General features: G+C 42.8%; 1 protein-coding gene across 1 annotated transcript in view; it reads right to left on the bottom strand.

Annotated features, from left to right (window-relative positions):
• Window positions 1-877: 877 nt before the first annotated feature.
• Window positions 878-25426, bottom strand: part of sema4gb (sema domain, immunoglobulin domain (Ig), transmembrane domain (TM) and short cytoplasmic domain, (semaphorin) 4Gb) — a 66757-nt gene continuing 42208 nt past the window's right edge. The window contains exons 9-14 of the mRNA XM_061907664.1: window positions 16634-16809; window positions 16433-16571; window positions 14835-15057; window positions 12594-12709; window positions 10542-10752; window positions 878-4019 (exon numbers count right to left, since the gene is read on the bottom strand). Coding sequence (XP_061763648.1) covers window positions 3142-4019; window positions 10542-10752; window positions 12594-12709; window positions 14835-15057; window positions 16433-16571; window positions 16634-16809 — 1743 coding nt within the window. The 3' untranslated portion in view covers window positions 878-3141. The remainder of the gene's footprint in view (window positions 4020-10541; window positions 10753-12593; window positions 12710-14834; window positions 15058-16432; window positions 16572-16633; window positions 16810-25426) is intronic.

Here is a 25426-nt window from a genome sequence, read left to right on the forward strand (position 1 = left end):
TTTTACACAACTTTTGTTTTGAAGGGGGAATTGCCAACTTCCTGTTGATTTTTGCTAAAGGATGTCAATGAATGAAATGTAGGTCTAAGTGAGACCCACATAGAGGTTTTTGTTTAATGTCTCTACGACATTCCTAGCGAATGTTACAAGCAGTTTTGTCTGTGTTTTCTTCCTAGGAGCAGTTTTGTCTGTGTTTTATTCCTAGGGGGCGCTAGAGCGCAATTTTGAGTTTCTTTTTTTTTTTTTATTATTAGATCGCAATGTTCGCCAGTCCTGATGTGTGTGTCCAGTTTGGTGAGTTTTGAAGCATTTTAAGGGGGTCAAATTACAGCTCAAAGAGGCAAAAATGCATTTTTTAGGAAACTTTTGTTTTGAAGGCGTTTTTGCCAACTGCTTGTTGATTTTTGCTGAAGGATGTCAGAGTATGGAATCTAGGTCTAAGTCAGACCTACATAGAGGTTTTTGTTTCATGTCTCTACTACATTCTTAACGGAAGTTACAAGCAGTTTTGTCTGTGTTTCTTCCTAGGGGGCGCTAGAGCGCAATTTTAAGTTTAGTTTTTTTGATTAGATGGCAATTTGGTGAGTTTTGAAGCATTTTAAGGGGGTCAAATTACAGCTCAAAGAGGTGGCGGAATAATAATAAAACCTTACAAATACAATAGGGTCCCCGGTCCCTAATAACTTGTTTGTAGTCCATCACAGAAAAGACTTCAAGTGCATCAATTTGCCTTAAAAAAAATCAAATAAATCCTCATTTCAACTAGAAACATTTTTTGAACCATTTATTAATGACAAATTAAATATAAATAAAAAAATAAAATGCATTTAAATTGATCAGCAACATAAAAAAACTTAACTACAAAACAATTTGTGCTGAATTGACAAATCAAAATGAAGAAATCCGGATGAATGGCATCACTTTATGATACTGATAAAGCACTGCCGACCAACAACACCCGCATTGTCAAACTAACGCAGGAATTCTCATCTTGTGGTACGTCAACGAATGAAAGAAACATTCCAACACAGTGTGACTGTTCAAACTGTGGGTGAAAAAATATGAAGTACAAAAACCTTGTTTTTAATGGATACTTAGGCCTACTGCGCTACTGTCTTTTTCATGTTTTTTTAAGTTTGGACACCCTATTAGACCATCTGGCGACAGAAAAATAAGATATTTAGTTTCCTAGAGACCGAGGTGGGCAAGAAGACCCAGGACACGTTGCCTCCCGGCTGGAACACCTCAGGAGGTCCGGACTTCTGCTTAGGCTGCTGCCCCCGCGACCCCACCTCGGATAAATGGAAGATGGATGGAAAATCACATAAATCCTCATTTCAACTAGAAACATTTTTGGACCATTTATTAATGACAAATTAAATATAAATAAATAAATACAATGCATTTAAATTGATCAGCAACATAAAAAAAACTTAAATACAAAACAATTTGTGCTGAATTGACAAATCAAAATGAAAAAATTCCGGATGAATGGCACCACTTTATGATACTGATAAAGCACCCCCGACCAACAACACCCGCATTGTCTAACGCAGGAATTCTCATCTTGTGGTACGTCAACGAATGAAAGAAACATTCCAACACAGTGTGACTGTTCAAACTGTGGGTAAAAAATATGAAGTACAAAAACCTTGTTTTTAATGGATACTTAGGCCTACTGCGCTACTGCCTTTTTCATGTTTTTTTTTTGTTTGAACACCCTTTTAGACCATCTAGACGGAAAAATAAGATATTTAGTTTCCTAGAGACCGAGGTAGGCAAGAAGACCCAGGACACGTTGCCTCCCGGCGGGAACGCCTCAGGAGGTCCGGACTTCTGCTTAGGCTGCTGCCCCCACGACCCCATCTCGGATAAATGGAAGATGGATGGAAAATCACATAAATTCTCATTTCAACTAGAAACATTTTTGGACCATTTATTAATGACAAATTAAATATAAATAAATAAATAAAATGCATTTAAATTGATCAGCAACATAAAAAAAACTTAAATACAAAACAAAAAGAACAAAACAATTTGTGCTGATCTGACAAATCAAAATGAAAAAATTCCGGATGAATGGCACCACTTTATGATACTGATAAAGCACCCCCGACCAACAACACCCGCGTTGTCAAACTAACGCAGGAATTCTCATCTTGTGGTACGTCAACGAATGAAAGGAACATTCCAACACAGTGTGACTGTTCAAACTGTGGGTGAAAAATATGAAGTACAAAAACCTTGTTTTTAATGGATACTTAGGCCTACTGCACTACTGTTTTTTTATTTATTTTGCACACCCTATTAGACCATCTGGCGACAGAAAAATAAGATATTTAGTTTCCTAGAGACCGAGGTGGGCAAGAAGACCCAGGACACGTTGCCTCCCGGCTGGAACGCCTCAGGAGGTCCGGACTTCTGCTTAGGCTGCTGCCCCCGCGACCCCATCTCGGATAAGCGGAAGATGGATGGAAAATCAAATAAATCCTCATTTCAACTAGAAACATTTTTGAACCATTTATTAATGACAAATTAAATATAAATAAATAAATAAAATGCATTTAAATTGACCAGCAACATAAAAAAACTACAAAACAAAAAGAACAAAACAATTTGTGCTGATTTGACGAATCAAAATGAAAAAATTCCGGATGAATGGCACCACTTTATGATACTGATAAAGCACCCCCGACCAACAACACCCACGTTGTCAAACTAACGCAGGAATTCTCATCTTGTGGTACGTCAACGAATGAAAGGAACATTCCAACACAGTGTGACTGTTCAAACTGTGGGTGAAAAATATGAAGTACAAAAACCTTGTTTTTAATGGATACTTAGGCCTACTGCACTACTGTTTTTTTTTTATTTTGGACACCCTATTAGACCATCTGGCGACAGAAAAATAAGATATTTAGTTTCCTAGGAAGACCCAGGACACGTTGCCTCCCGGCTGGAACGCCTCAGGAAGTCCGGACTTCTGCTTAGGCTGCTGCCCCCGCGACCCCATCTCGGATAAGTGGAAGAAGATGGAAAATACCTTCATCTTGATTAGATCTCCTGAGGAGCAGAAGGACCGGATGTGGTTTCTGTCAGAAGCACGGCGTTGTTGAGGGAAAGGTGAGCGTCCGAGAGTCTCTAGGTGGCGCTCTCCCCGGGCTGCAGGTCCAGCTGCTTCCTCTGCTCCAGGATGCGGTTCAGTTCCTCGGTGAAGGAGCGGCAGAGCGGCGAGGCGCCGTCCCGGTCCAGCTGCCGCAGGATCACGTAGCTGTTGCCGTTCATCTTGCGCAGGACGCCGGGCAGCGTGGCCGAGAGCCCGTTGACGTAGTCCAAGTCGGGCAGCGGGGGCGGCATGGGCAGAGGCGGGGCCGGGGGCGGGGTGGTGGGCGGCGACGCCTCCTGCAGGAAGCGCTCGCTGAAGTCCCCGAAGGCGGGCGTGGAGACGGAGCGGCGGCCGTTGCAGCGGCTGGAGACGGACGCCAGCTCGAAGAAGGAGCTCCTCTTGCTCTCCGTGGCCCCCAGGACCTGCAGGCCCCGCTCGGGGTACTTCCTGCGCCGGGTGCAGAAGCTCACGTACAGCAAGACCACGGACAGGACCAGGCACAGGCCGCCCAGGACCGCCACTAGGGAGACGTAGACCGCCTCCATGTGGCGGTACGTGCGCAGCGAGGGCCTGGCGGGCGGCGAGGGAGCGGCGGCGAGGACCGTGGTGGCGGCGGCCGTCGTGGGCTCGGCGGCGTGCGTCGTCCCGGCGGGGAAGTTGGGGTCGGCGTGCACCGTCACGGTGTAGACGTAGACCAGGACGGACACGGAGTTCTCCACGGCGAAGCAGCGGTACGTGCCGCTCCGCCGCGCCCCGATGATGAGGAGGCCGTCCGCGCCAAGGCGGTAGTCCTCGCCCGGGTCTCGGAGCGCTCGGCCGTCCAGCGTCCAGCGGGGCGTGGCCAAGTTGGAGCGCAGCTCGCACTGCAGGAGGGCGTCGTCACCCGACATGATGGAGCGCCTCCGGTGGAGAACTGTGGGCGACAGCAGAGACGTCACCACACAAACGCTCCCTTTTCTCTGCATTCTAAAGAGTGAACAACGGCTAGCGAGCGGTGGCTAACAATGCTCATTGGGATGCAACCATTCCACCACACAAACACCCAACATAAGCGTTTTATACACCGTATAATCCCAGGCTACTTTTTTCCTACACTTTGAACGCTGCGGCTAATTTACAGATTGTTCTTCGCCGACGACCATAATGCAAAAAGCTTAAAAAAAAACACAAAACAAGCAAACACACAGAAAAGGTATCGTTTACCGAAATTTCCTTCCATATAGGGCTTTCAACCACAAACACCCAACATAAGCGTTTTATACACCGTAATGGAGTCCGCTCTCAGTGCTTCTGGAGTGACGTGCCAAAGTGCTGCTTAGTCGACAACCGGGCGTTGTGGGACCGGTGGGTTTCGATCAGGGCCAAACAAGTGCCGGACTCGGCAACCGTCCTTATTTAGAATGCCCACTCTCGCCGGGATGGTTGTATCTTTCAGCACCTGTGCTCTACTCGCGGACAAAACAACGCCTCCTTGCAAATGTCGGGTTTTATGCAGCGTTTCCATTTGCAGAGAGCCAAGGTGAGAACCGTATAGTATCCCCTCCGCCAGCAGCAGGTGGGTTGTCAACGTTGACCAAGGTCTCGTCTTAGACCACAACTGTCAGGATTGTCCCCGACAGTTTGGCTATGTTTTAGTTTTTTCCTCTGCATCTGTCTATGTTTCCTCTGTGTGTGTAGTGTTTCCTGTCAAGCGCTCTTATTTTGTCGGTTTCCTACTTTTGTCCCTGGGCGCTGTTTCCCCTCAGCTGCGGCTGATTGGCACCTGGCCACACCTGGTGTCAATCAGCCCGCTCCTATTTTTACCTGCTTTGTTTTCCTGTCAGTGCTGGATTATTGTCGTTGCTACCTGTCGTGTCGTGTCGATGCCACCACTACCTGTCTCTTAGCTCGGTTGGTAGAGCGGCCGTGCCAGCAACTTGAGGGTTGCAGGTTCGATTCCCGCTTCCGCCATCCTAGTCACCGCCGTTGTGTCCTTGGGCAAGACACTTTACCCACCTGCTCCCAGTGCCACCCCCACTGGTTTGAATGTAACTTAGATATTGGGTTTCACTATGTAAAGCGCTTTGAGTCACTAGAGAAAAAGCGCTATATAAATATAATTCACTTCACTTGTCGTTGTAGCTTTGTCGACGTCTTTTCACTCTGCTCATGCCATAGTCCCTTCATGTCACAGTAAGTGTTTTGTTTTTTTAGTCCACAGTTAGCCTTTGTGCTAGTTTGTTCATAGCCAAGTTTGTTTTTCGCCTTGTGCGCGCCTTTTGTCTTAGTGTTTTGTTAAATCGTGTTTTCCTTTACGATGCCTGCCGCCTTCTCTGCATCTTGGGGTTGGTCACAAACTATCTGTGACAACAACCTTCCATCAGCAAAACGTCCTTCTTGGTTTTACAACGGGTCGCTATCGACGTTATTAGTGCCTAAACCACCTGGCGAGTCGGAGGAGCGGTTTGAACCAGGCGATTTGTCACGACGCCAGAAAAGTAGTTCCTCGGAGTTAGCGCTTGCAATAACAATAGATGTGAAAAGCCAGCAGTTTTGGTGCAAAAAAAAAGGGAAATAATTTACTTTTTGTCTCATATAAGGTCAATAAAAAGTGCTGCACGTGCACTCCAGTCCTGTAGGGGGCAGTCAAGTCATGCACATATGTTGCACTCCAGTCCTGTAGGGGGCAGTCATGCACTTATGTTGCACTCCAGTCCTGTAGGGGGCAGTCATGCACTTATGTTGCACTCCAGTCCTGTAGGGGGCAGTCATGCACTTATGTTGCACTCCAGTCCTGTAGGGGGCAGTCATGCACATATGTTGCACTCCAGTCCTGTAGGGGGCAGTCATGCACTTATGTTGCACTCCAGTCCTGTAGGGGGCAGTCATGCACTTATGTTGCACTCCAGTCCTGTAGGGGGCAGTCATGCACATATGTTGCACTCCAGTCCTGTAGGGGGCAGTCAAGTCATGCACATATGTTGCACTCCAGTCCTGTAGGGGGCAGTCATGCACATATGTTGCACTCCAGTCCTGTAGGGGGCAGTCATGCACATATGTTGCACTCCAGTCCTGTAGGGGGCAGTCATGCACATATGTTGCACTCCAGTCCTGTAGGGGGCAGTCATGCACATATGTTGCACTCCAGTCCTGTAGGGGGCAGTCAAGTCATGCACATATGTTGCACTCCAGTCCTGTAGGGGGCAGTCATGCACTTATGTTGCACTCCAGTCCTGTAGGGGGCAGTCATGCACTTATGTTGCACTCCAGTCCTGTAGGGGGCAGTCATGCACACATGTTGCACTCCAGTCCTGTAGGGGGCAGTCATGCACATATGTTGCACTCCAGTCCTGTAGGGGGCAGTCATGCACACATGTTGCATTCCAGTCCTGTAGGGGGCAGTCATGCACATATGTTGCACTCCAGTCCTGTAGGGGGCAGTCATGCACTTATGTTGCACTCCAGTCCTGTAGGGGGCAGTCATGCACATATGTTGCACTCCAGTCCTGTAGGGGGCAGTCATGCACAAATGTTGCACTCCAGTCCTGTAGGGGGCAGTCATGCACTTATGTTGCACTCCAGTCCTGTAGGGGGCAGTCATGCACATATGTTGCACTCCAGTCCTGTAGGGGGCAGTCATGCACTTATGTTGCACTCCAGTCCTGTAGGGGGCAGTCATGCACATATGTTGCACTCCAGTCCTGTAGGGGGCAGTCATGCACATATGTTGCACTCCAGTCCTGTAGGGGGAAGTCATGCACATATGTTGCACTCCAGTCCTGTAGGGGGAAGTCATGCACATATGTTGCACTCCAGTCCTGTAGGAGGCAGTCATGCACACATGTTGCACTCCAGTCCTGTAGGGGGCAGTCATGCACATATGTTGCACTCCAGTCCTGTAGGGGGCAGTCATGCACATATGTTGCACTCCAGTCCTGTAGGGGGAAGTCATGCACATATGTTGCACTCCAGTCCTGTAGGGGGCAGTCATGCACATATGTTGCACTCCAGTCCTGTAGGGGGCAGTCATGCACATATGTTGCACTCCAGTCCTGTAGGGGGAAGTCATGCACATATGTTGCACTCCAGTCCTGTAGGGGGAAGTCATGCACATATGTTGCACTCCAGTGCTGTAGGGGGCAGTCATGCACAAATGTTGCACTCCAGTCCTGTAGGGGGCAGTCATGCACATGTGTTGCACTCCAGTCCTGTAGGGGGCAGTCATGCACATATGTTGCACTCCAGTCCTGTAGGGGGCAGTCATGCACTTATGTTGCACTCCAGTCCTGTAGGGGGCAGTCATGCACATATGTTGCACTCCAGTCCTGTAGGGGGCAGTCATGCACTTATGTTGCACTCCAGTCCTGTAGGGGGCAGTCATGCACTTATGTTGCACTCCAGTCCTGTAGGGGGCAGTCATGCACATATGTTGCACTCCAGTCCTGTAGGGGGCAGTCATGCACATATGTTGCACTCCAGTCCTGTAGGGGGAAGTCATGCACATATGTTGCACTCCAGTCCTGTAGGAGGCAGTCATGCACACATGTTGCACTCCAGTCCTGTAGGGGGCAGTCATGCACATATGTTGCACTCCAGTCCTGTAGGGGGCAGTCATGCACATATGTTGCACTCCAGTCCTGTAGGGGGCAGTCATGCACATATGTTGCACTCCAGTCCTGTAGGGGGAAGTCATGCACATATGTTGCACTCCAGTCCTGTAGGGGGCAGTCATGCACATATGTTGCACTCCAGTCCTGTAGGGGGCAGTCATGCACTTATGTTGCACTCCAGTCCTGTAGGGGGCAGTCATGCACATATGTTGCACTCCAGTCCTGTAGGGGGCAGTCATGCACATATGTTGCACTCCAGTCCTGTAGGGGGAAGTCATGCACATATGTTGCACTCCAGTCCTGTAGGGGGAAGTCATGCACATATGTTGCACTCCAGTCCTGTAGGAGGCAGTCATGCACACATGTTGCACTCCAGTCCTGTAGGGGGCAGTCATGCACATATGTTGCACTCCAGTCCTGTAGGGGGCAGTCATGCACATATGTTGCACTCCAGTCCTGTAGGGGGAAGTCATGCACATATGTTGCACTCCAGTCCTGTAGGGGGCAGTCATGCACATATGTTGCACTCCAGTCCTGTAGGGGGCAGTCATGCACATATGTTGCACTCCAGTCCTGTAGGGGGAAGTCATGCACATATGTTGCACTCCAGTCCTGTAGGGGGAAGTCATGCACATATGTTGCACTCCAGTGCTGTAGGGGGCAGTCATGCACAAATGTTGCACTCCAGTCCTGTAGGGGGCAGTCATGCACATGTGTTGCACTCCAGTCCTGTAGGGGGCAGTCATGCACATATGTTGCACTCCAGTCCTGTAGGGGGCAGTCATGCACTTATGTTGCACTCCAGTCCTGTAGGGGGCAGTCATGCACATATGTTGCACTCCAGTCCTGTAGGGGGCAGTCATGCACTTATGTTGCACTCCAGTCCTGTAGGGGGCAGTCATGCACTTATGTTGCACTCCAGTCCTGTAGGGGGCAGTCATGCACATATGTTGCACTCCAGTCCTGTAGGGGGCAGTCATGCACATATGTTGCACTCCAGTCCTGTAGGGGGAAGTCATGCACATATGTTGCACTCCAGTCCTGTAGGAGGCAGTCATGCACACATGTTGCACTCCAGTCCTGTAGGGGGCAGTCATGCACATATGTTGCACTCCAGTCCTGTAGGGGGCAGTCATGCACATATGTTGCACTCCAGTCCTGTAGGGGGCAGTCATGCACATATGTTGCACTCCAGTCCTGTAGGGGGAAGTCATGCACATATGTTGCACTCCAGTCCTGTAGGGGGCAGTCATGCACATATGTTGCACTCCAGTCCTGTAGGGGGAAGTCATGCACATATGTTGCACTCCAGTCCTGTAGGGGGAAGTCATGCACATATGTTGCACTCCAGTGCTGTAGAGGGCAGTCATGCACAAATGTTGCACTCCAGTCCTGTAGGGGGCAGTCATGCACATATGTTGCACTCCAGTCCTGTAGGGGGCAGTCATGCACATATGTTGCACTCCAGTCCTGTAGGGGGCAGTCATGCACATATGTTGCACTCCAGTCCTGTAGGGGGCAGTCATGCACATATGTTGCACTCCAGTCCTGTAGGGGGCAGTCATGCACATATGTTGCACTCCAGTCCTGTAGGGGGCAGTCATGCACATATGTTGCACTCCAGTCCTGTAGGGGGCAGTCATGCACATATGTTGCACTCCAGTCCTGTAGGGGGCAGTCATGCACATATGTTGCACTCCAGTCCTGTAGGGGGCAGTCATGCACATATGTTGCACTCCAGTCCTGTAGGGGGCAGTCATGCACATATGTTGCACTCCAGTCCTGTAGGGGGAAGTCATGCACATATGTTGCACTCCAGTCCTGTAGGAGGCAGTCATGCACACATGTTGCACTCCAGTCCTGTAGGGGGCAGTCATGCACATATGTTGCACTCCAGTCCTGTAGGGGGCAGTCATGCACATATGTTGCACTCCAGTCCTGTAGGGGGAAGTCATGCACATATGTTGCACTCCAGTCCTGTAGGGGGAAGTCATGCACATATGTTGCACTCCAGTGCTGTAGGGGGCAGTCATGCACAAATGTTGCACTCCAGTCCTGTAGGGGGCAGTCATGCACATATGTTGCACTCCAGTCCTGTAGGGGGCAGTCATGCACATATGTTGCACTCCAGTCCTGTAGGGGGCAGTCATGCACATATGTTGCACTCCAGTCCTGAAGGGGGCAGTCATGCACATATGTTGCACTCCAGTCCTGAAGGGGGCAGTCATGCACATATGTTGCACTCCAGTCCTGTAGGGGGCAGTCATGCACACATGTTGCACTCCAGTCCTGTAGGGGGCAGTCATGCACATATGTTGCACTCCAGTCCTGTAGGGGGCAGTCATGCACATATGTTGCACTCCAGTCCTGTAGGGGGCAGTCATGCACATATGTTGCACTCCAGTCCTGTAGGGGGAAGTCATGCACATATGTTGCACTCCAGTCCTGTAGGGGGCAGTCATGCACATATGTTGCACTCCAGTCCTGTAGGGGGAAGTCATGCACATATGTTGCACTCCAGTCCTGTAGGGGGAAGTCATGCACATATGTTGCACTCCAGTCCTGTAGGGGGCAGTCATGCACATATGTTGCACTCCAGTCCTGTAGGGGGCAGTCATGCACAAATGTTGCACTCCAGTCCTGTAGGGGGCAGTCATGCACATATGTTGCACTCCAGTCCTGTAGGGGGCAGTCATGCACATATGTTGCACTCCAGTCCTGTAGGGGGCAGTCATGCACATATGTTGCACTCCAGTCCTGAAGGGGGCAGTCATGCACATATGTTGCACTCCAGTCCTGTAGGGGGCAGTCATGCCCATGGAGGTTTAAGTGTGTTGTGTTTCTACCGTTTCCAGAGGTCTCCTGGCAGCCCCGGGTCCCCCTCAGGATGTCCTGGGTGAGGTTCTGGCCGGACTGCCACACCTCCACGCACTCCCGGCCGTCCCAGCCACAGAAGGGGTCCCTGGCCAAGATGCAGTCGTAACAGGAAGTGTACCTCCGGCAGGTGGAGGTGGGCAGCTGCACCACCCCTGAGTGGGAGCTCACGTAGATCTGACGCTGTGGACAACAACATCAGCAGCAGCTGCCATCACTACAGGACTAGTACTCAGTACTAGACTTCTGGACTAGTACTCAGTACTAGACTCAGGGACTAGTACTGAGTACTAGACTCTGGGACTAGTACTGAGTACTAGACTCTGGGACTAGTACTGAGTACTAGACTCTGGGACTAGTACTGAGTACTAGACTTTGGGACTAGTACTGAGTACTAGACTTTGGGACTAGTACTGAGTACTAGACTTTGGGACTAGTACTGAGTACTAGACTTTGGGACTAGTACTGAGTACTAGACTTTGGGACTAGTACTCAGTACTACGCTCGGGGACTAGTGCTCCGGATGAGACTTGGGGCACTGCTACACAGTACTAGACTGGGGACACTGGTACTCAGTACTAGATTCGGGGGACTATTACTCAGTACTAGGCACGGGGACTAGTACTTAGCACTAGGCCCGGGGAACTAGTACTTAGCACTAGGCCCGGGGAACTAGTACTTAGCACTAGGCCCGGGGAACTAGTACTCAGTACTAGACTCGGGGCAATAGTACTCAGTACTAGGCTCGCAGACTAGTGCTCAGTACTAGACTCGGGGACTAGTGCTCAGCACTAGGCTCGGGGCACTAGTGCTCAGCACTAAACCCGGGGCACTAGTGCTCAGTACTAGACTTAGGGACGGGGACTAATGTTCAGTACTAGACTCGGAGCACTAGTATTCAGTACTAGGCGCGGGGCACTAGTACTCAGTACTAGGCTCCCGGCACTAGTACTAAGTACTAGACTTAGGGAATTAGTACTGAGTACTAGTTTCGGGGCACTAGTACTCAGTATTAGGCTCGGGGACAAGTACTCAGTACTAGGCTCGGGGCAATAGTCCTGAGTACTAGACTTGTGGACTAGTACTCATTACTAGACTCAGGGCACTAGTACTCAGTACTAGACTCAGGGACGAGTACCCAGTAGTAAATTCGGTCGGGGACTAGTACTCAGTAGTAGACTCGGGGATGAGTACTCAGTAGTAGACTTGGGGCACTAGTACTCAGTACTAGACTCAGTCACTAGTACTCAGTACTAGACTCAGGCACTAGTACTCAGTACTAAACCCAGGGACGAATACTCCGTACTAGACTCGGGGCACTAGTACTCAGTACTAGACTCGGGGCACTAGTACTCAGTACTAGACTCGGGGCACTAGTACTCAGTACTAGACTCGGGGCACTAGTACTCAGTACTAGACTCGGGGCACTAGTACTCAGTACTAGACTCGGGGCACTAGTACTCAGTACTAGACTCGGGGCACTAGTACTCAGTACTAGACTCGGGGGACGAGTACTCAGTACTAGACTCGGGGGACGAGTACTCAGTACTAGACTCGGGGGACGAGTACTCAGTACTAGACTCGGGGGACGAGTACTCAGTACTAGACTCGGGGACGAGTACTCAGTACTAGACTCGGGGACGAGTACTCAGTACTAGACTCGGGGACGAGTACTCAGTACTAGACTCGGGGACGAGTACTCAGTACTGGACTCGGGGACTAGTACTCAGTACTGGACTCGGGGACTAGTACTCAGTACTGGACTCGGGGACTAGTACTCAGTACTAGACTCGGGGATTAGTACCTAGTACTGGACTCGGGGACTAGTATGCAGTACTAGACTCGGGGCACTAGTACTCAGTACTAGAATCGGGGGACGAGTACTCAGTACTAGACTCGGGGACGAGTACTCAGTACTGGACTCGGCGACTAGTACTCAGTACTAGACTCTGGGATTAGTACCTAGTACTGGACTCGGGGACTAGTATTCAGTACTAGACTCGGGACTAGGGACTGGCACTCACCAGGTTGGCAGACAGCACCAGACTCTCCACAGGTTGTTCTTCAGCAAACATCTGCAGTTCCTCCATGATGTGCATCTGACCCCCGATGTCCACCGCTCTGTGCAGCCAGCCGTTATCTGGTGTGTGTGTGTGTGTGGGGGGGGGGGGGGGGGGGTTGACACAGTTAACATTACAACTAGCAGCAGGTACATTCTGTATTTCAAGTGATTGATACCAAGACTCAACACCACCAAAGTTCATGTATTAACAAATGTGTTGAATAAAACTTTATTTTTATATATTTAAACAATGAGCCAATAATAATAATAATAATAATAATAATAATAACTGCACTGTGTCTTGTTTCCTTAAGGTCTGAGTACCATTTACAAGTATTACATAGTACTAGGGTTGTCTCTAGAGATGTCCGATAATGGCTTTTTTGCCGATATCTGATATCGATTTTGTCAACCGATACCAATATATACAGTGGTGGAATGAACACATTATTATGCCTTATTTTGTTGTGATGCATTAAAAAATGTAACAAGGTTTTCCAAAATAAATCATCTCAACCGGGGGGTGTATATTGTAGCGTCCCGGAAGAGTTAGTGCTGCAAGGGGTTCTGGGTATTTATTCTGTTGTGTTACGGTGCGGATGTTCTTTATAAAGGGTCCACAAAAAAATTAATTAATAACTTTATTGTAACAAACAATCTTAGTGTACATTAAACATATGTTTATTATTGTCATTTAGTACTTAAATAAAATATTCAGCTTGTCTTTTAGTAGTAAGTAAACAAACAAAGACCCCTAATTAGTCTGCAGTAACATATTGTGTCATTTATACACCTATTATTTTATACACATTATTAGGGACAAACTGTAAAAAATGCATTATTAATCCACTTGTTCATTTACTGTTAATATCTGCTTATTTTCCCTTTTAGCATGTTCTATCTACACTTCTGTTCAAATGTAATAATCACTTATTCTTCTCTTCTTTGATACTTGACAATAGCTTTGGATGATACCACACATTTAGGTATCAATCCGATACCAGGATCACACAATAAAATATAGTACCTAATAAAGCAATAATAACATGGTTAAAAAATACTGATGTAAAGGGTAGGTGTCGCGCTTTTTTTTCTTTTAACATGTTCTATCTACACTTCTGTTCAAATGTAATAATCACTTATTCTTCTCTTCTTTGATACTTGACATTAGTTGTGGATGATACCACACAGTTAAGTATCAATCCGATACCAAGTAGTTACAGGATCACACAATAAAATATAATACCTAATAAAGCAATAATAATATGGTTAAGAATTACTGATGTAAAGGGTAGGTGTCGCACTGTTTTTTCCTCTAACATGTTCTATCTACACTTCTGTTCAAATGAAATAATCACTTATTCTTCTCTTCTTTGATACTTGACATTCGTTTTGGATGATACCACACATTTAGGTATCGATCCGATACCAAGTAGTTACAGGATCATACAATAAAATATAATACCTAACAAACCAATAATAATATGGTTAAGAAATACTGATGTAAAGGGTAGGTGTCGCGCTGTTTTCTCTTTTAACATGTTCTATCTACACTTCTGTTCAAATGTAATAACCACTTATTCTTTTCTTCTTTGATACTTGACATTAGTTTTGGATGATACCACACATTTAGGTATGGAAGTGATACCAAGTAGTTACAGGATCAAAGTCCTCATGTGTCCACGGAAATATTTACCAACTTTATAAACAGAATGTGAGTTTTATAAAAAAGGAAATAATATTTTGTGACGATAAAAAAAATATTGATTTAGTCATAGTAGTATCGACTAGATACGCTCTTGTACTTGGTATCATTACAGTGGATGTCAGGTGTAGATCCACCCATGGCGTTTGTTTACATTGTGACGCCAGTGAGCTATTGTATCCTCCTACGGTGTGTAGTGAAGCATGTTTAGCTATTCCTGGTCCTCCAGTGATAATGTTACATTATTTGTCGCCAGGATTAGTGACTTAGAAGTAGCTAAAACACTGCGGATGGACGTTAACCGCTAGCCATTCACTTTGTCTTTACTTTTTACACCAAAATGCGTCCATTCTCCCTTTTCTGTCTGCACACTGTGTCTGCTTGTAAGTACTCTGTGTGTTTGCACTGCCGAACATGCTCCTCTGCCTCCTTTACCATGAACAAACAATGACCTAAAGCTTAAGAAAAGAGTAATATTTGATAAAAAAGAAGACTCACCAGTTCCCAAGAAGAGAACGGTGTAGATGTTTCCATCCAGCGCCGGCTGGCGATGCACGGCTATGCGCACGTAGTTGACGCTCCTCTTGAACATGAGGGGGCGCTCCCCAGTGGGGTGCACCTGGGTGGCCATGAGCGGGTGCCTCCTGGCGAAAGTCAGGGTGCTGTCCGGGAGGTCTCGAGAGGAGTTGATGCCCTTGGAGCGGTGCAGGTCTGTGATGCACTGGAGACAACACGGATGTTATTAGGGACCGAATGTCCCTTTGGGACGGAGGACTCCATTGAATTTCTAGCGTTTTATTCTTTCTTTATTATTATTCTGCAGCTTTGAGCTGTAATTTGACCCCCTTAACATGCTTCAAAACTCACCAAATTTGACACACATCAGGACTGGCAAACTTTGCGATTTAATAAAAAAAAACCTAAACCCAAAACTAAAAATTGCGCTCTAGCGCCCCCTAGGAAGAAAACACAGACAAAACTGCCTGTAACTTCCAGTAGGAATGTCGTAGCAACATGAAACAAAAATCTCTATGTAGGTCTGACTTAGACCTAGATTTCATACACTGACATCCTTCAGCAAAAATCAACAGCAAGTTGGCAAACACTCCTTCAAAACAAAAGTTTCCTAAAAAATGTCATTTTTGCCTCTTTGAGCTGTAATTTGACCCCCTTAAAATGCTTCAAAACTCACCAAACTCGACACACAGATCAGGTCTGGTAAAAATTGCGAGCTAATTAAAAAAAAATTGTGCGATCTAAGAAAAAAAATAATTGCGCTCTAGCGCCGCCTAGGAATAAAACACTGACAAAACTGCTCTTGGGAAGAAAACACAGACAAAACTGCTTGTAACTTCCGGTAGGAATGCCGGAAAGACATGAAACAAAAACTTCTATGTAGGTCTCACTTAGAACTACATTTTAATAATTGACATCCTTCAGCAAAAATCAACAGGAAGTTAAAAATGACCCCTTCAAAATAAAAGTTTTGTAAACACCCGTCACCTTTTTTCAAAAGTTATCTCCTCTGAGCGAGTTTGTCGTTTCGGCTTCAAACTCGCACAGGAGAGAGATTGAACCATTCTGATTAAAAGTATAGAACAGAGTTTTGATTACGGCTCCGATTTTGATTTTACGCGCCTTCAAAGAACCCCTAGGTAAAGTTTCCTAAAAAATGTCATTTTTGCCTCTATGAGCTGTAATTTGACCCATTTAAAATGCTTCAAAGTGCAAGTTAAAGCTCTACTATGTTATCAACAACATCCAGAAATGCCAATCTTTAATTTGACCCCCTTAACATGCTTCAAAACTCACCAAATTTTACACACACATCAGGACTGGTAAAAATTGCCATCTAATAAAAAACCAAACCCTAAAAATCAAATTTGCGCTCTAGCGCCCCCTATGAAAAAACCCAGACAAAACTGCTTGTAACTTCTGTTAGGAATGTCGTAGAGACATGAAACAAAAACATTTATGTAGGTCTGCCTTAGACCAGGGCTTGAGTAGCGGCGGCAGCAGCCAAAGGCGGACCCGACCAACGCTGCTTGCAGCTTTAATTATTATTATTGTCCTCTGGTTATGTTGCTGCAACTTACTGATCCAGGTCTTGGCTCGGGGACCTTCCCTGTGTACTCCCTCCACTTGGAGTCCTGCACCTCCATGTAGGGCCCCTCAAAGGCCCTCTGCACATCCGAGAAGGCATACTGGCAGACGGCCGAGGCTTTGATGTTCTTCCTGGAAGACAACATTTCGTCCTTGAGGGACGCCCGTGGACGTGAAGCAAGTCCGCCTCTCACCATTCCAGACCGAAGACGGCGTAGAAGAGGCTGCTGTGAGCGTCCGGGCCGTGCAGGACAAAGACGCTGCGCAGGACGTTGAGGTGCAGCTCGTACTCGGGGACTGAACACACCAGGCGGGCCTTGAGGAAGGAGGTCCACTTCCTCTGAAGAGTTCTCTGACCGCCCCAGTCCGTCTGCACACACACACACACACACACACACACACACTACAGTATATATATATATATATATATGTGGTCCAGACGTGTACATATTAATTAATAATGAATATAATTGGTTTGAAGAAAATGTGAAAGTTAGACACCTACATTGTTTATTTCCGTGACGACCGACCCAAACTTTTGTAAATCAATCAGAAATATGAAGCCGCTAAAATGCACCGAACAATAATAAGTGTGGAGAGTGTTTTGCATTTGACCATCATGCATTGCAGGGGACTTCAAACAGGTGTCTTCTCTTACTTATTATGCTGCTTGGATGTTTTTGTACAATATCCACACACTTCAGTAAGCAGGTTGTGTCTTGTGTGACTATGTGTTGTTCCGACCGGGTCATATCAGTGAATACTGTGCTGTTCACACTTCAAAGTACAATCCATGGTCATTGGCCTGCTTTACTTGTTATTTGTCCAGCTGCTAGTAAATGTCAAATGTTTAAATCGAGTGTCCAAACACCTGCGGGCCAGACTGCTCATCACACTCATGACGTCTCACAGTCCCGATGTTGGACCCCTCAGACTTATTAAGTAATACAAGTACTTTCTCTCCCGGTGAAAATTGTCTAAGTTGCGCCCCCCTGTTCTACAGGCGCTGTTGACGTTCTTGAGCTTGGAGCAAATTCTCACGTGTGGAGTTTTGCTCTCAAGTCCATGACGTACTGAATTTCATTTCTACTGGGGCTTGGACCTTCCTCCCAGCTTTTCTTTAACTAGGTCCAGTACCCCGCGCGGCTTCCTCAAATGGAGAAAATCCTGTTGAGGCCTGGGGAACCTCCCTCACTGCAAATAACAGGGAATCCAACCAATTATGCCAATTTGGTTTGTCCTCCTGTACGAACTTCCGAATCATGGATTTCAAAGTTCTAATCATGCGCTCCACCAACCCATCTGTCTGCGGGTGGTAAACGCTAGTCCGAATAGACTTGATCCCCAATAAACCGTACAGCTCCTTTAACGTGCGTGACATAAAAGGACGTGCCCTGGTCAGTTAGAATCTCTTTCGGAATTCCAACTCGGGAGATAACCTGAAACAGTGCCTGTGCTACACTCTTTGCAGAGATGGAGCGCAGTGGTACTGCCAACAATTGGGTGATTTCCTCCCCTGTCTGAGTGTCACGACTCACTCGATACAATCTGTCCCTAATCAATGCAAAGTGAGGGAAATCCTGCGCTATCCCCGGGCGAACCCGCTGCCCATCAATTGAAATCACTGTCTCCAGTCACCCAGACGGGGCCGCTGACTTCCATAACAGTGCGCTACTCACAATCCTCCTCCACAGTGAAATACTCACATCTGTGTGATCAATCAAACATGTGATGAATGAAACATTGTCATTGTTTGACATAAAACATACAGATGGCGTCTTTAGAAGACACTTGTCCCAAAGCTGGCTGTCACAAAGTCTGAGAACGAGGGCGAGGATGCGACCTGTTTTCTCACGTCTGCCTAAAGCAGGTCACGCCGCAAACTAGCGGATGTGCTCCTGATCTGGAAGCAGAGCAGCCATGTCTGCGGTCCACAGTGGCGTCTATAATGTGTGTGTGTGTGTGTGTGTGTGTGTGTGTGTGACTGACTCCAATCAATACAATATCATCAATGACTGTGTATTAGAGCGGGGTGTCTAAAGAGCGACCCCCACCTTTCTATTGGTCCATAACACATTCTAAAGACAAAATACTAACATTCCAGATGAGAACATTACACTAAAATATGCCTGTGTGTGGGGGGGTGGCATGCAGACCTGCAGCGAAACGGGGTGTGCCAGGACCGGCTTCGAGAAGACAGGTGCGTAGATGGCCCCAGCTGGGCCTGAATATGTAATCACATGTCGGTCTGTTAAAAAGGCCGCAGCCGAGGACGAGAGTTGAGTTGGTGGTGGAGCGCGAGCGAGAGCGAGACAAGACGACGCTGGAGAGAAAGCATTCGTGTGCTCAAGACAATTGCTGAAAAGCATCCCAAAAGACTTTGCACGTTTTTAATGTAAAAATAAAACATTGTTGTCAACCTGGAAGTAATTGGTGGTCCGAAGAACCTGGAAGTGCAAGACTTCCACAATGCCATTTGGGGAGAAATTGCATCAAAATAGCATGCTAACAAATAGCATGCTAACAAATAGCATGTATCAAGAGCCAATTTACTTTAACAACTCTGGGGTGTTCAACTGTAAAATTGGCTAAAACAAAAAGTTACCATGCTTATGTTAGTATGCTAGAATTCTTACATTAGCATGCTAACAGTTAGCATGTTTCAAGTACCAAGTTAAATATGACTTGGTACTTGGCTGAGCCAATTAGTGGCCACGATACTGATCATAGTCTGTTTTGCTCTGGTGTAGTGGCCAATACTACTGCAGTATTGCTATTTATACTTCACTTAGACATTTTTAGGGACCGAATGTCCTTTTGGGACAGAGGACTCTATTGTATTTCTAAGGTTTTATTATTATTATACCACCGCCTCTTTGAACTATAATTTGACCCCCTTAACATGCTTCAAAACTCACCAAATTTGAGACACAATACAGGACTGGCGAAAAATGAGCTCTTAACAAAAAACAGAACCCAAAACTCAAAATTGCGCTCTAGCGCCCCCTAGGAAGAAACACAGACAAAACAGCTTGTAACTTCCGTTAGGAATGTCGTAGAGACATGAAACAAAAACCTCTATGTAGGTCTGACTTAGACCTAGATTCCATACAGTGACGTCCTTCAGCAAAAATTAACAGGAAGTTGGCAAAACCCCTTCAAACCAAAAGTTTCCTAAAATATGTAATTTTTGCCTCTTTGAGCTGTAATTTGACCCCCTTAAAATGCTTCAAATCTCACCAAACTGGACACACACATCAGGACTGGCGAAAATTGCAATCTAAAAAAACCCCAAAACTAAAGCTCTTAACAAAAAACAGAACCCAAAACTCAAAATTGCGCTCTAGCGCCCTCTAGGAATAAAACACTTACAAAACTGCTCTTGGGAAGAAAACACAGACAAAACTGCTTGTAACTTCCGGTAGGAATGTTGTAGAGACATGAAAGAAAAACCTCTATGTAGACACTTAGACCTACATTTCATTAATTTACATCCGTCAGCAAAAATCAACAGGAAGTTGGCAATTACCCCTTCAAAACAAAGGTTTTGTAAAAACCTGTCACCTTTTTTCAAACATTATCTCCTCTGAGCGCGTTTGTTGTGTCGGCTTCAAACTTGCACAGGAGAGAGATTGAAACCTTCTGATTAAAAGTTGAGAAAAGAGTTTTAATAACTGCTCAGGTTTTGATTTTATGAGCCTTCAAAGAACAGCTGCGCTGATGCTGCTGCGCTGCTGCCATCTCAAGATGGCCGCTTAAAAGCAGGAAGCACCATGGTGACCACACAATGCAGAGAAGGTAGGTAATGTGCAGGTAAAGATATGTTGACTGGGTGAAAGAAGGAGGCAGCAGTTTGACTCCAGGATACAGAGAAGGTAGGTAATGTGCAGGTAAAGATATGTTGTCTGGGTGATGGCAGGAAGAACCAGCGTGTATGGGTGACAGAGAGAAGCACTAGTGTGACCCCAGGATGCAGGGAAGGTAGGTAATGTGCAGGTAAAGATATGTTGAATGGGTAAAGGCAGGAAACACCAGCAAAAGTCAGTCCCGTCCATCGCTGCTTGCAGCTTTAATTAATGCTTGAAATTGCTTAATTTACAGGACAATTACGTAAAATATGCTTTGTTATTGATAACACAGAGCTAAGGCATGGATGTCGGATTAAAACATTAAAGAAAAAAACAAAATAAGCAATTTTGGGAGAAATTGCGTGCGCATGGTAAAATGCGCAAACTTTTATGCTAACGTTAGCATGCTAACAGTTAAAATGCACCAAATATGAAGTCATATGATTAGGAAGCATATGCATGTTAAATTAGTTGTTTTTTTTAAATAGCACGCTAACAGTTAGCATGTATCAGGAGCCAATTAACTTTTACGACTCGGAGGTGTTCAACTGTAAAATTGGCTTAAAAAAAATTACCATGCTTATGTTAGTATGCTAGTATGCTCACATTAGCATGCTAACTGTTAGCATGTATCAAGAGCCAATTAACTTTTACGACTCAGAGGTGTTCAACTGTAAAATTTGCTTATAAAAATGTTACCATGCTTATGTTAGTATGCTAGTATGCTCACATTAGCATGGTAACTGTTAGCATGTATCAAGAGCCAATTAACTTTTACGACTCAGAGGTGTTCAATAGTAAAATTGGCTTAAAAAAAAGTTACCATGCTTATGTTAGTATGCTAGTGTGCTCACATTAGCATGCTAACAGTTAGCATGTTTCAAGTACCAAGTTGTATGACTCACACGTGTTTGGTTATAATATTGGCTTAAAACGTTAGCATGCTAATATTGATAGCAATGCTTGAGACTGAGCCAATCAGTGGCCACGATACTGAACATAGTCTGTTTTGGTGTAGTTTAGTGGCCAATAGTATTGTAGTATTGCTATTTTTACTTTATTTAGCCTTTTTTATGCTTGAAAATGTTGCATTTAGGGCAACATTTTGTAGAATATGTTTTATTGTTGATAACAAAAAGCTAAGATATGATCGTTCAGCAAATATTGATTGACTAATATCAGTAGAAAATGTATGAAAGTGGCCTTCGATGTTTATTTACGTGGCCTCAGAGGAAGAAGCTCGGCTTGGATGACTGCTGCCATGTAAATGTCTTTGACTAATAAGAAAAGAGACACTAGTCGGCTGTCCAGAGCCAAGACGCTGATTGTCAGTGAAATGTGGCCAGCGGGAAAAAAGAAGAGGATGGGATGGAGGTCAAAAGGAGGGGGAGGAAGAGGGTGGTGCTGGTGTAGTCTGCCTGACAACAGTGCGCTTGCTCTTTATTAACAAATATTTCTTTTATTGACAATGACTTTATGTCACAGAATTTTTTGCGTTTGAATTTTATAAAGTGGCATTTTTTTACACATCAAATGATGCTGACAATTTCACTGAATAAAAATGTGTGTTTAGAAATCAATTGTGTTGAAATACAGTGTTTTAAAATTAATTGTGTTGAAATACAGTGTTTTAAAATTAATTGTGTTGAAATACAGTGTTTTAAAATTAATTGTGTTGAAATAGTGTCTTAAAATTAATTGTGTTGAAATACAGTGTCTTAAAATTAATTGTGTTAAAATAGTGTCTTAAAATCATTTGTGTAGAAATAGTGTTTTAAAATTGTGCTGAAATACAGTGTCTTAAAATCTATTGTGTTGAAATAGTGTCTAAAATCAATTGTGTAGAAATACAGTGTTTTGAAATTAATTGTGTTGAAATACAGTGTTTTAAAATTAAGTGTGTTGAAATAGTGTTTTAAATTCAATTGTGTTGAAATACAGTGTTTTAAAATGAAGCGTGTGGAAATAGTGTTTTAAAATCAATTGTGTTGAAATACAGTGTCTTAAAATTAATTGTGTTGAAATACAGTGTCTTAAAATCATTTGTGTAGAAATGTAGTGTTTTAAAATTAATTGTGTTGAAATACAGTGTCTTAAAATCATTTGTGTAGAAATATAGTGTTTTAAAATTAATTGTGGTCAAATAAAGTGTCTTAAAATTAATTGTGTTGAAATACAGGGTTTTAAAATCAATTGTGTTGAAATACAGTGTTTTAAAATTAATTGTGTTGAAATACAGTGTTTTAAAATTAATTGTGTTGAAATACAGTGTCCTAAAGTCAATTGTGTAGAAATACAGTGTTTTAAAATTAATTGTGTTGAAATACAGTGTTTTAAAATTAATTGTGTTGAAATACAGTGTCCTAAAGTCAATTGTGTAGAAATACAGTGTTTTAAAATTAATTGTGTTGAAATACAGTGTCTTAAAATTATTTGTGTTGAAATACAGTGTCTTAAAATCAATTGTGTAGAAATATAGTGTTTTAAAATTAATTGTGTTGAAATAGTGTCTTAAAATCATTTGTGTAGAAATATAGTGTTTTAAAATTAATTGTGCTGAAATACAGAGTCTTAAAATTGTGTTGAAATACAGTGTCTTAAAATTTATTGTGTTGAAATACAGTGTCTTAAAATCAAGTGTGTGGAAATAGTGTTTTAAAATCAATTGTGTTGAAGTACAGTGTTTTAAAATTAAGTGTGTGGAAATACAGTGTCTTAAAATCAATTGTGTTGAAATACAGTGTCTTAAAATCATTTGTGTAGAAATATAGTTTTAAAATTAATTGTGTTGAAATACAGTGTCTTAAAATTAATTGTGTTGAAATAGTGTCTTAAAATTAATTGTGTTGAAATACAGTGTCTTAAAATTAATTGTGTTGAAATAGTGTCTTAAAATAATTTGTGTAGGAATATAGTTTTAAAATTAATTGTGTTGAAATACAGTGTCTTAAAATCATTTGTGTAGAAATATAGTGTTTTAAAATTAATTGTGGTCAAATAAAGTGTCTTAAAATTAATTGTGTTGAAATACAGGGTTTTAAAATCAATTGTGTTGAAATACAGTGTTTTAAAATTAATTGTGTTGAAATACAGTGTTTTAAAATTGTGTTGAAATACAGTGTCTTAAAGTCAATTGTGTAGAAATACAGTGTTTTAAAATTAATTGTGTTGAAATACAGTGTCTTAAAATTAATTGTGTTGAAATACAGTGTCTTAAAATCAATTGTGTAGAAATATAGTGTTTTAAAATTAATTGTGTTGAAATAGTGTCTTAAAATCATTTGTGTAGAAATATAGTGTTTTAAAATTAATTGTGCTGAAATACAGAGTCTTAAAATTAATTGTGTTGAAATACAGTGTCTTAAAATTTCTTGTGTTGAAATACAGTGTCTTAAAATCAAGTGTGTGGAAATAGTGTTTTAAAATCAATTGTGTTGAAGTACAGTGTTTTAAAATTAAGTGTGTGGAAATACAGTGTCTTAAAATCAATTGTGTTGAAATACAGTGTCTTAAAATCATTTGTGTAGAAATATAGTTTTAAAATTGTGTTGAAATAAAGTGTCTTAAAATTAATTGTGTTGAAATAGTGTCTTAAAATTAATTGTGTTGAAATACAGTGTCTTGAAATTAATTGTGTTGAAATAGTGTCTTAAAATAATTTGTGTAGGAATATAGTTTTAAAATTAATTGTGCTGAAATACAGTGTCTTAAAATTTCTTGTGTTGAAATACAATGTTTCAAAATTAAGTGTGTGGAAATAGTGTTTTAAAATCAATTGTGTTGAAGTACAGTGTTTTAAAATTAAGTGTGTTGAAATACAGAGTCTTAAAATCAATTGTGTAAAAATAATTTAAAACAATTTAGTGCAGAAAAATCCAGGGCAGAAATATTTGTTGCTTAAAAAATCAAGAGGAAGGCAATCAGGGGTTTCAGTCTTCATTACTAGAAGTGATTCTTGAGTTTTGAAGTCAATATTTCTGCACAGATTTTTTTTTGCATTGAATATACACTGAATTGTTTTTACATTGTATTTTAACACACTTTATATTTTTTTACATAGATTTTTTTATACACACATTTTTTTACCTTGCATTTTTCTGCACCAATTGCTTTACACTGATTTGATTTTTGCACTCAATTTTTATATACTAATTTTTTTTTACGTTTTTAACCAGATTTTTTTTTTTGCACTGAATGTTTGTAAACTGATGTTTTTCACACTGAATTTTTATTAAAAAAAATTTTAACCTGAATTTTTCTGCACCAATTTCTTTACACTGATTTTTTTTTTGCACTCAATTTTTATATACAAATTTTTTTTAACGTTTTTAAACTGATTTTTTTTGCACTGAATGTTTGTAAACTGATGTTTTTCACAGTGAACTTTTATTTTAAAAAAAATTTACCTTGAATTTTTCTGCACCAATTTTTTTACACTGATTTTTTTTTTTGCACTGAATTTTTAAATACAAATATTTTTTAAAGTTTTTAAACAGATTTTTTTTGCACTGAAGGTTTGTAAACTGATGTTTTTCACACTGAATTTTTATTAAAAAAAAAATTGACCTTGAATTTTTCTGCACCAATTTCTTTTACACAGATTTTTTTTTTTTGCACTGAATTTTTACATACAAATTTTTTTTTAAGTTTTTAAACTGATTTTTTTTTTGCACTGAATGTTTGTAAACTGATGTTTTTCACAGTGAATTTTTATAAAAAAAAATTTTACCTTGAATTTTTCTGCACCAATTTCTTTACACTGATTTTTTTTTTTTTGCACTGAATTTTTGCATACAATTTTTTTTTTAAGTTTTTAAACTGATTTTTTTTGCACTGAATGTTTGTAAACTGATGTTTTTCACACTGAATTTTTATTGAAAAAAAATTTACCTTGAATTTTTCTGCACCAATTTCTTTACACTGATTTTTTTTTGCACTGAATTTTTACATACAAATTTTTTTTTAAGTTTTTAAACAGATTTTTTTTGCACTGAAGGTTTGTAAACTGATGTTTTTCACAGTGAACTTTTATTTAAAAAAAAATTTACCTTGAATTTTTCTGCACCAATTTTTTTACACTGATTTTTTTTTTTGCACTGAATTTTTAAATACAAATATTTTTTAAAGTTTTTAAACAGA

The sequence above is a fragment of the Nerophis ophidion genome, linkage group LG08 (genome assembly GCF_033978795.1).
Source record: "Nerophis ophidion isolate RoL-2023_Sa linkage group LG08, RoL_Noph_v1.0, whole genome shotgun sequence".
NCBI lineage: Eukaryota > Metazoa > Chordata > Actinopteri > Syngnathiformes > Syngnathidae > Nerophis > Nerophis ophidion.